At 47.1% G+C, this 14,389-nt stretch overlaps 1 protein-coding gene across 1 annotated transcript in view; it reads right to left on the reverse strand.

The window, feature by feature from the left end:
• Nucleotides 1–1,115: 1,115 nt before the first annotated feature.
• LOC105890281 (solute carrier organic anion transporter family member 5A1) overlaps nucleotides 1,116–14,389 on the reverse strand; it is a 59,313-nt gene continuing 46,039 nt past the window's right edge. Inside the window, exons 6-10 of the mRNA XM_012816294.3 lie at nucleotides 12,437–12,635; nucleotides 8,899–9,058; nucleotides 6,536–6,777; nucleotides 5,828–5,892; nucleotides 1,116–4,979 (exon numbers count right to left, since the gene is read on the reverse strand). Of these exons, the coding sequence (XP_012671748.2) occupies nucleotides 4,450–4,979; nucleotides 5,828–5,892; nucleotides 6,536–6,777; nucleotides 8,899–9,058; nucleotides 12,437–12,635 (1,196 nt within the window). The 3' untranslated portion in view covers nucleotides 1,116–4,449. The remainder of the gene's footprint in view (nucleotides 4,980–5,827; nucleotides 5,893–6,535; nucleotides 6,778–8,898; nucleotides 9,059–12,436; nucleotides 12,636–14,389) is intronic.

The raw sequence follows: 14,389 nt of genomic DNA on the forward strand, positions 1-14,389 counted from the left end.
ATCAAATGTAGCGTAAATGTCTTCAAGGAACTTGGGCCAGGGACCTTTGCATGTGCTCTCCTCCCCTCCCCTTACTGATCTTCAATCTCTTCTTCTTCTCGATTCTTCTTCTTCTCGATTCTCCTCCCCTCCAGCTGCACTCCTCTCACCTCCTCCTCTTCCTGCCTTCAGCTGGCAGCGTGTGAATCCCCAGGACAGGGGTGGCCAGACACGTTTGCTTGTTCCATTTAATAATTATATTCCTGCTGCTGGTGTTGCTTCTCTCACTGTTTTCCTGAAAGCGCAATAACCCATAATGTCTGTAGTTTGAGCCTAATTCCAGATGTAGTAACACAAAACATGCATTAACAAATACTCACCAAATAAGTTATGCATAGTAAGTTTGCAAGTTTGCAGTAATGCATATTTTGAGTACCTTTAAAGGTTCAATACATGTTTTTTGTAAAAACACATTTATACTCCAATATAGGTGTTGTGTATGTCTAGTTAACAGGGATCCAGGGGCGGTTTGTCCATAAGGGCGATTTGGGCGATGCACTGCCAAACGGGAAAAGGAGAGATTGTCCAATCAGGCTAAAGTCGTGCTTCAAATGGTCCCGCCCCTTTTGGGGCGATTTTGGGCAAATTGAAAATTGCCCCAGACCTCTCTCTAGACTCTCATGTAGAATCCATTTTTTTTTTTTTCACAAAACAGGGCCCTGTTCGAAATCTCTTAAAAAGCTTCCTTCCTTCCTTCGAAGGAATGACTGTTTGAAAACTCTCTGGCCCTGATCCGGATTGCCGGCGGTCAAGTCGCTGTTAGTTAACATCTCATTATGAAATGTATGCAGTTAGTGTGAAAAGTGCTTCAGTTGAGCACTGAGCAAAGTCGCAGATACTGTTCTCAATCATAAATGACTCACTATCAATCAAATATCATTAAATAATAAACAGAATAGGTTGTGTTTTAATTTATGGCCCTTGTTTAAAGGGGTGGGAGGTATCCAGTTCAGTTTACTTGTGGAGATAAACGCAGTGATATCAACGTCTCTGTGGAATACAGCGAAAGAAGAGACAGACGGTCTAATGTGGACAGTGCCACGCGGGAGGAAACAAACACACAAAACCACATCAGATTTGTTTTTACCGATTTTAATGACAAATATCAAGTATTCAAGGTATTTGTAAACAAACCGTTCACAAATGATGTATTGGCTTCTGTTCCTGAGGAACACAAAGCAAGCGTTTCACCTTTTGAATACATCTGCTCGTAATTAAATAAATACACAAAATATTGATAAAAATGAAAGAGGAGGAAAAGTAGTCTACAGTCTACCTGAAATAATCCATATGATTTGAGTCCGCGGCCCCATATCTTCTACACGCCACGTACAGTAGGCCGACCGCACTAAGAGAGAGCAGAGCTGTGTCCACATCGCGAGAGAAGAGGTATGTAGCTGTTTGGTAGATGTCCAACTTCTCTTGTGTCACGAGCTGTCCAAACAAACATATCGACCCCCACCAGCTCCCAACCACCTCCCCCCGCCCTTTAGATGATGACACCACCTCCACAGCATCCAAGCATTCGTTAAAAACGGCATTTTCTTGTCATTAATCCTGGAGGCAGGGTTGTCGATGTTTCCAAAAATGTTTGATGTGTACAGAACAGCAAGGGCTTGCAGGTGTCTAGCCAATTGGAATTCTAAGAACAGATTTGGATGCAGTTCCTGATTACAAGGCAACCCTCCCTCCGCCAAATTATTTTCAACACGTCTTGCATTATAGATACTGTAGGTAATTCAGGCACAGAAACGTGAATATGCTGTTTCCAGTCAGATTTACTTTTGTTTAGCATTTTTGTTGTCTATAATTCATTTAAATCCGTTAAATAGATATCTAGCTAGATGAGTTCTACCGTAATATGTTTCAGACTTCACTGAAAATATTTACATTGCTATGGCATTAGGAAACATGGATTTAAATACAAATCTTGTTAAAAGCACTAGGTACAGTGTGGCTGAATACACTGTTTGTCCAAACACAATTGTCACATATAATATTAAACTTTTTTGCTTTGCTTATTTTTGGGTGATCTGGACACAAATGGCTCAGAAGTTTTATATAGTCTCGCCTCAAAATCTGCTCTCCTAGAATGGCCAAGTATATTTCACATTTAAAGATCACTTCCCACAATCCTCCACACTTGTAAATCGTAGTTCTCTCCTATGCCTAAACCTGTCCCAAGTATTAGAACAGCAACAATACTGATATTAATGTCTTTCGTGTCTAGAGATGTCTATTCAATCAGAATAAAACAATTTTTGGCCAGATTCATCTTGTCCATGTCACCTTTGGTCAGTAGGGGGTGCTAGAACACCTTGAAAGTAGAGTACCATCCAAATAACAGCCATTATTTACACAACATGTCTATTTTCTGTTTAAAACATTTCTGTATATATTGATATTTTTGGGGCATCACTGAATGCATGCTTATTGCACTAGTTTAAATGTAGAATGCACTAATATGCAACTCCTACGGACACTGATGATGTTTTTAAGAGTACTGAAGCCTAACACACTGCTGAGCCAACTGATGCAGTTGCGGATTATAACATCAGTTTGACCTTTTCAGTAGTTTGCCCTGACAATCTGAATATACTGTTAATACAGAGGCCATATCCCCCGTCCCCATACAAAATAAACATGAGGAGAAAACATCTAACGTTTTCCTTTTCAAATTGAACAAATCTAACTCCCTTCAGTCTAATTAGCAGTTAATGCACTTAACATTCCCACATGTTGAATCTCATCGCTCACGTTTGCTTTCGGAGAGAAGCAGTGGCACTGTTCTGTTCACGAGGGCACTCGTGCAGGCGGCGTTTCAGCTCGTCATCAGTTTCAATGACACGTCTTTGCCAAACAACAGTCATATTTTTCTCCTCCTTGAGCAGGAAGTCTTCAGAGCCCGGTGTGTTGAATGTCCGCGGGTAGACTCTGTTGTGGCTGCGTGGTGGCCTGTGGGCTTTGGCGAGTGCAGGACCAGCATGTGCTGCACTCCCAGCTCTTAGACTGGGGCTAAGTACCCTTTAGGCTCCCTCCAATGCAACAACACCCTCAAACGGAGAACTGTCAATGCATCACACAGTACTTGGTATGAATAATGTCAAGTGTGTGTGTGTTTTTGTGTTTGTGTGCGTGTGTGTGTGTGTGTGTGTGTTTGTGTGTGTGTTTGAGAGAGAAAGAGAGAGGTCCTCAAGACACCGATGATGGTGATGGTTGAGATGACTCTGACAGAGTAAGGTTCTTGGAGAAGGCTGACTGCTGCTGCTGCTGCTGCTGCTGCTGCCGGGCACACACACATGTCTGAGCTGCTGCTGCTGCTGCTGCTGCTGCTGCTGCTGCCGGGCACACACACATGTCTGAGGCTGCGCAGCGTTGAGGCACTGTTTGGAGTGGGGGGTGGCTGAACAGGGATTCTGTCCGGAAATCTCTTACCCCAGTCACAAACACCGATGAGCACATACGTCTTATGTTATGATCCACATGAATCACATCTCCTTCATCCCTCGTAACATTCAACACGAGAAAACGATGTTTGTCTCGTCGTAACGCAGTCATTCCAGGATCTTGCAAGGGTTTGTTGTGATTGCGGTGGCCAAGAGTGACTGAATTTGCTGCTGAAATTATCAATAAATTGCAGTTAAAATTATGATGATTAATGGTTAATTAAATTGATCACAAATAACGCAGACATTCCTTTAATGCATTTTTTGCTGAAATATTGAGGTAATAATGTGGCAATTGCAATTACGGGAAATCCTTGAATTTGGTTGGATTTGTGAAAACTCACGATTGCAAAATCCTTGAAGGGACTGGTAAATTGTAGTTAAAAGGTGAATCTGTAGACAGTACAGCTATGTGTAGCACAAGACTGGAGGATACAGTAGCTTGCATAGTACAGGTTTCAATTTTGTGCTTCAATTGCAGCTTTTTGATAAGTCACCATGACGTACAGTACAAGATGGAACGCAGACGAGTACAGTGTCCCCTTTCTCTCAACTTAGCACCTTGTGATGTCTTGAAATACACATTTGACTGCAAAAAAAAAAACAAGAATCTCTGAAGTTAGCTCGGTGTTCGTGCTCCTGGTGGCTACGAGCGCCAGACGATATGCACTGAAAAAGAAAGGAGTCAGGAACAGTTTTCAGCACTGGCATAACAGGCTCTGCCCAGACTGCTCAGAAGGTCAGGGGAGATTCTCTGTTTGTCTGTCTGTCCGTCCATGTGTGTGTGTGTGTGTGTGTCTATCAGTCAGTCGGTGTTTGGCAGCCATGTTTGGAAGAGAAGAGCGCGACAGGAAGGCACATGGCGGATGACGGGAGAGGGCTGTGTGTGTTTGCCTGCGAGTGTGTGTTTGCCTGCGAGTGTGTGTTTGTGTGTCTTGAGGTGGAAAAAGGCGGGGCCTGCACCTCAGATTTGCGCGGCGACCTCCTGCAGCGAGCGGTTGGGCGGGGTTATTGCTTTTAGCGCGTTACCAGGGCAACTGTGGCTGTTGTGATGCCCGTGGCCTAGACCCAGGCCCAGAAGCGGACCGGTTGTGGGGTACTGGTGATGAAGGTGATGAAGATGAGGATGATGGTGAGCTGAGCCGTGCGCGGTGTCTCCAGACTCAGGCCGCGGGGTGAAAACGGGGCAAGAGCGGGTGCGGGCGTGGCTCTTGTGCCCGCCGACGTGGCAGATCATGTCGCTGACGGTGCCCAACGGGGGCAGAGACTGGCGCCAGCGCTCCTGACGCTCCTCCTTGTACTTGATGGAGTACCAGGTGAGGAAGATGAAGATGAAGCCCACGAACTTGAGGCTGGCCGCCAGGCCAAAGTAGACGAAGCGGAAGGAGGTGACGTCGTACTCCCAGCACGAGCCGTGAACCCCGCAGTCCTGCTGCCACAGCATGCACGTAGTGTCGATCACTGCACCAAAATAGATGGGAGTGGGGATGTAGGCTGCAGGAGGGAGGGAGAGACAAAGGGAGAGAAAGAGGGAGAAAGAGAGAGAGAGAGAGAGAGAGGGAGGGAGGGAAGGAGAGAGTGAGTGAGAGGTAAGGAAGAGGAGAAAATAAGAAGAGGGAGAAAAGTGGGGAGGGAAGGAAAGTGAGAGGAAGTGAGGTAGACAGGTGAAGAAAAGAAAATGAGGAAGAGAAAGAGAAAGAGGGAGGAATGAGGAAAGAGGGAAGGTTAAAATTAGAAGTCCTGCTTTAGTTCAAATCTGACCATATAATCAACTATCAGCAAATGTGTTCACTATGTGAATTTCACTATAACGTCAAACACTGATTCATTTCTCATCATTTCTCTCATTTCTGATCTGGAATGAGAACATGAGACCGCGAGCTACAGCCTGCAGCCCTTTCTGCATTGTTGAGCATTTCTTCCCAACCTTAGTAGGAGTTGGGTCTTAGTGAGGGAGTGTAATACAACACAGTGACCACAAGATGGGGCCATTTCTAATTTAAAACATCAATTGTGTAAGAAGTGCTGCTTGTCCTGTGCATGACTGCTCCATAAATCTATATGGCATGTTCACACACGCACAGTGTAAAGACAGGCTACGTTTGCAGGTTGCATGAGACAAGTTATGGCAGATATTTGACTCCACAACCGCATGTAAGCAGGGTCATTATCATGTTGGGACAGAGCAGAACCCCAAAGGCATTCTATAGCCTGGTCTTAACAGAAACCTCACGCACCCTCAGGAGAAGGTCCCCTGAATCTAGTATATATACACCACACACACACACACACACACACATATATATGAGTTATGTGCTGGGGAAGCCGCCTGCTTGACTTACCCAGAGTCCTCAGCAGCACAAACTGCATCCCCAGGGCAAAGGGCCTCTCCTGTTCCTCCACAGACCTGCAGCACAGACAGACAGACAGACGTCTAGTGAGCACTATTCATCCATTCATCCATTCTTACAATGCAGACGATATTCAGCAAAGAGTTCAAATAACTCTTCAGCGAATATATATATATACATATCCTGCGGCAACAATAGATATATCCTGTTCATACAGTGTGTCACAACACAGGCAATGTTCAGGAAAACAATTAAAATAACCCTGCTGTATTCATATACGGTTTCTACATAGGAATATACAGTAAGTCATTCCTTCCGATGCTTTTCTCCATATACATTACAAGCAATTAACACCAAGCTCTTATGCTTTGGTATACAATATAAGCCGATTGCCCTCACATAAATTAACTATCTATAATAGATTATAAGAAATAGGTTTGAAATCATTTCTTAGTTTATAACAAAATGATTTAAACATATTTCTTTTAGTTTAAATGAACTCAAGCATAAACGTTATCACATAACCCCGGAGGCTTTAATAATAAGGATAATATATAAATATATATAAATAATAACTATAGTAATAATAATACTAATATCTGCTATGAATTATAATTTAGAGCAGAACCCTTTAAAGCTGTTTACTGTAGTCCACATCAGCTCCAACATAATCCCATGGCCCCGGGCCATCACACAGACCTGAGGGTGACTATAATGGCGGAGGGCTGTGCACAGGCCGTGATGAGGGTCACGATGAAGAGGAAGATGAGGAAGGGTATGAGCGTGTTGCAGGTGCGGTCGCACTTCCCCGACAAGGCGAAGCCGTTCTCGTTCAGGTAGGTCTTGACGATGACCAGCTGCAGCTGGTTGCCCTGGCCGCCGGAGGAGGGAGTGATGACTTGCCGGCTCTGAACACACGCACAGTCTGTGTAGTTACGGATCTGAGGATGCAGAGACAGAGAGAGAGAGAGAACACACACACACACAGACACACACACACACATGCATACAGAGAGAGAGAGAGAGAGAGAACACACACACACACAGACACACACACACACATGCATACAGAGAGAGAGAGAGAGAGAGACAAATATAAGCATGACAGGTTTTGAGTATTATTGCACAGTTGAATTAACTAAAAATTGGTATATCTCAGACAGTAGTGGACAGCTTTGCTTTACTGCAGTGCAGCAGAAACCTTCAAGGTCCGTTGGAACCGAAGGCAAACACGAGCGCTCTCAAGATTGGAAATACTTCAAACAATTCCTCACAGTTCCCTTCCCAACACTTTATTGCTGGAAACCTTACAAAGTTATCCAAAAGCAACAAACGAGGCCTCTAAAACGATCAAACACTGTTTTTGCTATCTGGAAAGGAATGTGCAAAGGGTCGCACCCCAGTCATTGAAAAAACACTCTTTTTTCCCCCTCCCTTATCTAGTTTCTGCCGCAGATTACAAGCATTTCCTCAACAGTCTTTGTGAGTTTCCTGGTCTGATGGGTTTGGAGGGTGAAAGCCAAGCTTTTCCTGCATTGCATTCAAGTCATATTAATGGTGGATGTAAGATCCCGGGACAGAGCGGGTCACACAATAGGCTACTAGGGGATTATCTGTGCAATCTCCGACCACGGCGTAGCAACAAGGGCATTGTGTGCGGGGGACCTCAGAGGAACCCGCCGCTGTCAGTCAAAGCGCCGGCAGACTGAACGGAACGGAACAGAGCGGAACCGAGAGTGCGCTGAATTGGAAACGTTCTAATATGCGGTACATTTTCCACCAGCGGGCGGGATGGCTTGTCTTTAAAGCGGTTTTCAGTTGGGTGTGATGCATGCCTGCACAGCCAGGGCCACCACAGGAGGCAGGTTCGCTCACACAATACAGCACAATGGCCGCTCCTGCACCATGTACAGAGGGCAAAGGTAGTAGATAATCGGGTTATTCTTGGTATAAGTCAGATCGTGGAAATACAAGCCAATTCCCCGGTACAGAGGTTCAACTGCGTTCGAGGTTGAACTGTGTTCAACACACACTGGCAAGCAGATAGAAGGATAGCATGAGATAATGCCCTTCCTCCTTATATAGCATCAAATAGCCAATCAAATGTAACTTGGACCATTTGTTTGTCAGTTACAGGGACATACAACTTCTTCAGTTGAAACAAAAAGTAGCAAGGGCCAGGAGATAGATTAGCTGAGTAACTGGAGACAAACCACAAAATCAAGAGCACCTTTAGTATGGACTTGAAGAGAACCTTTGGTATGTACTTGATGTAAATGCCGTTAAAAGCAGGCCAGTTCCCCCCCCCATTTACCATAAACTGGTCAGTGTGAAAACCTTCAGTAGCAAAGCAGCGCTCTCCACCCAGAGAGATGATCCTGCAGAGCACTGCAGTGTTAGTTTCTAATGTAACCTTAAATGACCTCATGCTCCCTGCACCCAAACCATGAGCCCATCCCTTCCTGGTGCCACCCTCCTGTGACCACAGCCTGCCCAGGAGGACGTGTGGAGGGTGGGAGGGAGGTGGGGGGAGTTGGCACGGTCAGTAACACTTTACTTGAATCCTGCTTCATAAGACTGCTTAAAACCATCTCATAAATGTTATGGTAGAGGTCAGCTGATGTCTAATGATCTGACAATGTCACGTTACCATTATCGTTAATTGTCATGATAGCTCACCGAATTTTATATGCCATAACGGCTTACTCACATGTAGGGGTGTTGAGAACCTGGGTTATGCTAGTCTTACTCTATGTTAAGATGGGTTCAGGTAAAGTGCGACTGGTTATGTTAGTCTTTGTTAGTCGTAGTCTATGTTAAGATGGGTTCGGGTAAAGTGCGACTGGTTATGTTAGTCTTTGTTAGTCGTAGTCTATGTTAAGATGGGTTCAGGTAAAGTGCGACTGGTTATGTTAGTCTTTGTTAGTCGTAGTCTATGTTAAGATGGGTTCAGGTAAAGTGTGACTGGTTATGTTAGTCTTTGTTAGTCGTAGTCTATGTTAAGATGGGTTCGGGTAAAGTGCTACTGCATGGTCCGAAGAGGGGCAGAAGAGGAGCTTTACCCCAGTGCTGTCGTTGGCCAGGGTATTGCAGCCAGCCAGGCAGGGGTTGAAGTAGGTAATGCCGTCTGAGCCACACACCGGGGCGTACTCGTGGATCTTACAGCCGCAGTTCACGTTACAGCTGCCCGTCAGGTTCCTGTGCGTCATGGTGAGTGTCGGCCTAGAGAGCAAAGAGAGCGAGAGAGGTGGAGAGAGGTGGTGAGAGGGAGAGGAGGAGAGAGGGAGGTGAATAACAGGAAAGAGAAATAGTGTCAAATGCATTACATTTATAGTGCGTCCAGAAAGTATTCAGACCCCTTCACTTTCACATTTTGTCATGCACCAGCCTTGTGCTGCAATCGTTTAAATTAATTTCTTTCCTCATCGATCTACACTCAATACCCCATAATGACAAAGCAAAAACAGGGGAAAAATCTCACATCGACATAAGTATTCAGAACCGTTGCTATGACACCTCAGCTCAGACACCTCCCCTTTCGCTGTTTCTACACCTTGACTGGAGGACACCTGTGGTCAATTCAATTGATTGGATATGATTTGGAAAGGTACACACCCATCTATATAAGGTCTCACAGCTGACAATGCATATCAGAGCAAAAACCAAGCCATGAGGTTAAAGGAACTGCCTGCAGAGCTCAGAGACAGGGTTGTTTCATGGCACAGATATGCTGCATTGAAGGTTCCCAAGAGGACAGTGGCCTGGTTAATTCTTCAATGGAAGAAGTCTGAAACGACTACACAATCCAGTTGTTCTACCGGATGAGCCACAAGAAAATATAATCCACTAGAGAGGAAGAAAGGGAGACACAGAACGGAAAGACGGAAGAGAAGGAGAGAGTAGAGGGAGGGAGAGAGAGTGGGTGAGGGAGAGAGAGTGGGTGAGAGAGAGAAAGACCCCCTGAATAAACAGCGGTGGAGAATGTGTGGGAACCAGGGGGAGTTAAAGCCCTGCTCCTCTGTCCTGTAAACACCATGCAGTCAACTGTGCCTCCTGCTGACTTAGCACCGATCACAGGCTCAAGCAGACAGACAGCGAACCCGTCCACACCGGCCACCGCCGTCCCACACCGAGACCGAACCCGTCCACACCGGCCACCGCCATCCCACACCGAGACTGAACCCGTCCACACCGGCCCACAATGACCCACACCGAGACTGAAACCAGATCACACCGGCCACCGCCATCCCACACCGAAACTGAACTCGTCCACACCGGCCCACAATGACCCACAAAGGCCAGGAAGGACTGGCAGATGGAAACCGGGAAAGAGCTGCATTTCCGTCCCATGTATGTGTGTGTGTGTGTGTGTGTGTGAGTGTGTGTGTGTGTGTGTGTGTGTGTGTGTGTGTGCATGTCTGTGTGTGTGGGTGTGTGTGTGTGTGTCTCTGTGTCTCTGTGTGTGCATGTCTATGTGTGTGTGTGCATGTATGTGTGTGCATGTCTGTGTGTGTGTGTGCATGTCTGTGTGTGTGTGTGCATGTATGTGTGTGCATGTCTGTGTGTGTGTGTGTGCATGTATGTGTGTGCATGTGTGTGTGTGTGTGTGTGTTTGTGTGTGTGTCTCTGTGTGTGCATGCCTGTTTGTGTGTGAGTGTGTGTAAAGGGTTGGGGTACTGGGAGACAAGCAAGTGTCATCTACTCTCCTAGTCATCCCACGCTGTGATGATGCAAACATCAGATGTTTATTAAGAGAGTGTCAGTGAAAGCTCAAGTACTTACCCATGACTTACCCATGGGTCACTATAAGGAGCTAGAATAGACCAAGTCAAGCCTTGTTTTAAAATCAGTTGGGTGGGTTGGGCCCCCACCCAAATACAAACACACACACACACACACACACACCCACCCTGAGTAGCCACCCACCCTGAGAAGCCCAATTATAAGATAATGATTTGTGAGTAGGTCTAAATGAACACAGGGACCTGTCGCTGTCTCCATCTGGCATTGGGTTCAGTCTGGGCTGTTTAAACTGCCACTACATCTCTCCCCGTGACATTTCAGAATCAGGCTAATTAGACGCGAGCCTCGCCTCTGACTCAGTTTGGCCTTGTCTCCTGGACGCATCTTTATTATTAATTGATTCCTCTTATCACAAGCTCGTTAAAGTTGTCTGTCAAGATGTTGTCTTCAGAGCGGCTTGTGCCCGTCACGACACACGGCATGTGGCACCAACACCATCATTTTGTTGACAGGGGTAATTATTTAAGAAAATCTCATTAATAAATCAACTTCATGGTTATCACCGGTTTTGATCGCACCAAATGTTGCACAAGGCAGAGCATAAGCGTAGCCGTCTGCGTCAGCCCCTGAAATAGACTTCTCCTTCTGTTCAAGTGGGCTTTTCTCCCATCCCACTGGACTGTCTTCTTTCTGGCTACAAGCCTGTGCCCAGTCTAAATAAGCTTTTGCCCCCGGGGCAGGTTCTGGCACCTTGAAAAATGGGCCGACACGACCTGGGAATGCAAAGGTTAGGGCTAAGAGGCTAAGCCGCGCCGCTCTGGGAAGCAGCGGACCACAGTACATTACAGTGCAGCGGGGTCACTGTTAACATTCCAAAAATGTGTTCGAACGCCAACCCCCCCTTCCCAATACTGCCCCAACCCACCCCCCAACCCCCCCTCTCTCTTTGGCCCTTTCATGAGCGGCCCCTCTCAGCTTCCTGTCATGTCCTGGACAAACACCCCCACTCCACATGGGCAGCGATTCACAGCTCATACTGGGGCTCCAGTCAGCTCAGTCGATCCGCCTCAATGGCTGCCTTGTGATGGGGAAGGGGGGGTTGCCATCTCCAGAGCTCTGAAGCACTGAATGGGCCTCACTGAGCTAACGTGGCCCATAGGACAGGCCAAGAACAGGCTGCACATCTATGGGGTATTCACACACATTTGGCCAGAGAACACGGCGGCAGTGTGTCAGCGTGTGATTCCAATCCCCCGAACCGAGCGGCCACAGTCCTGCCCCGAGGTGTAGCAAATACGCAAGATTTGCGCACGAACATGAAACAGCACATTACTGCTGAATGAGCTCACAGATGAGGAGGAGGTGGACAGACATGCATGGTGAGAGGGTTGGTTTGTAAAGGTTAACAGATAGGTGGACAGCAAGGCAGCCAAATCAATCCATACGGTAGATACCAAGATAAACACAGACAAAGAAGCAGACATACTGGCAGACAAGCACAGAGTGACAGATGGATGGATAGAGAGAGAGAGAGAGAGAGAGAGAGAGAGAGAGAGAGAGAGAGAGAGAGAGAGAGAGAGAGAGAGAGAGAGATGGGCAGACAGTCAGTCAGTTGGAAAAACCAACAGATAGACTGTCAGACAGATGGACAGAGCTTTCTGCGACGCTTTGGCAGTACAGGGCTGTGAGTATAACATCCAGACAGACAGCCATAGCAGGCAGACACAGTAAGACATAGTAGGCAGACAGATGGGCAGACAGACATACAGACAGACTGGAAAAAGACAGACAGGTAGACATAGTAGGCAGACAGACAGACAGACAGCAGGATGCGCAGGCAGACAGGTAGGCCCGTACCCTGTGGTGTAAGGGATGTTGATGCCGCCCAGGTTGATGCTCTCGCAGCCCACGATGAAGAGGGTGGAGAAGCAGAGCAGCGAGACCCCGCTGCAGATCATGGCCAGCTTGGCCGACTCCCGCGCCCCCAGCTTCAGCTTCTTAATGATGTAGCCGCCCAGCACGATGCCCACCCCTGCACTGGGCACGATGATCACACCTACAGGCAGGTAGACAGGGAGAGAGACAGAGAGAGAGAGAGAGAGAGAGAGAGACAGGTATTCAGTGATATCAGTGTACTAGGCTCAATTATGGTGTCTGAAGTTAGGTAGAGAGACAGAGACAATTATTGAGTAATAGTGTACTAGGCTCAATTATGGTGTCTGAAGTTAGGTAGAGAGACAGAGACAATTATTGAGTAATAGTGTACTAGGCTCAATGATGGTGTCTGCAGTCGGGTAGAGAGACAGAGAGACAGAGACAGATATGTTTTACAGCTTTGTTTTACATACATGTATTGAAAGTCAACGTCCTTCTCTACTAAATGACTTACTTTGGCTGTGCTGCATACAAACAACCATGCCCGTGTGAATCATACCCATTTAAATTTCAATAGAGAGAGTGAGATTGCACATGTGCATGTGTGTGTAAGGGAGAGAGAGTGTGTGTGTATATATTTGTGTGTGTAAGGCATACACACACACACACAGACAGAGAGAGAGAGAGAGGGAGAGAGAGAGAAAGAGACAGAGAGAGGCATAGACAGGGACAGATATTGGGTATTATACAGAATGACAGTGATAGAGTGAGAGGGAGAAAGAGCGAGAGACGGAGAGAAAGAGAGAACACAGTGACAGCCCTAGAGTGAAGCCACGCCGGATGTGTCTACACGGCAGCCGGCATGTCTGGCGATGGCAGCACCCATTACACTCTGCTTACTCATACATCACCATCAGCCCCCCAACACTGACAGGAAGTGATGTCACTCCCCCTGACAGTTACAACCAGACTGTTCCATCGTGATGGGCTGGTCGGAGTCCTGACTCAGACACACGCGGGTGGAACACTGAGGGGATCACCGGCAAGAACCGAAGCACTGGAGGAGAACATGCAGTGTGTGTGTGTGTGTGTGTGTGTATGTGTGTGTGTGTGTGTGTGTGTGTGTGTGTGTGTGTGTGTGTGTGTGTGACACCAGTCTACTCTACACCAGTCTACACACCAGTCTACACACCAGTCTACACACTAGTCTACTCTACACCAGTCTACACACCAGTCTACACACCAGTCTACACACCAGTCTACACACCAGTCTACACACTAGTCTACTCTACACCAGTCTACACACCAGTCTACACACCAGTCTACACACCAGTCTACTCTACACTAGTCTACACACCAGTCTACACTAAAGGCCAAAGGCTAAGGAGATCACGCCAACATTGGCTTTACCGCTGCCCAGCCTTTGCGGGCCTCTCCAGGGTCTGAGGGCACATGAGCTGGAAGGACAGCCTGTGGAGGGGATTACTGGGGCTGTGGGCAATAGAGAGAGAGAGAGGGAGAGAGAAGGAGAAAGTGAAAGGGAGAGAGCTGGCACTGCCATGGTACTGGCATGGAGTGGCGGCAGCCTCGAACAGTGCCACACACGTGCTAGCCGCCCGCTGCCGCAGTTCATTTCACAGGATTTAAATGTCAACGCCGTGCCATGCCGTGCAAATCCACGGGACATTCACAATAAAAGGGAGGCGGAGTGTGTGCCAGCCAATCAGAGCTCTGCCCTAAAGGGGCCAGGACACAGAGCAGCCAATCAGAGCAAATGTCCTGAAGTGGTCGGCACGCACGGCAGCCAATAGGAGCCCTGGTCTCTGACATTTTCTCTTTTCAGAATTGTTCATTTCAAACCACAGACGGATGCTAGAGGCCATGACTGTCTCTAGTGACCGCCAGCAGAAAGTCAGTGCAATAGCATCGTATTAC

Source organism: Clupea harengus, chromosome 17 (assembly GCF_900700415.2).
Source record: "Clupea harengus chromosome 17, Ch_v2.0.2, whole genome shotgun sequence".
In the NCBI taxonomy this organism is placed as follows: domain Eukaryota; kingdom Metazoa; phylum Chordata; class Actinopteri; order Clupeiformes; family Clupeidae; genus Clupea; species Clupea harengus.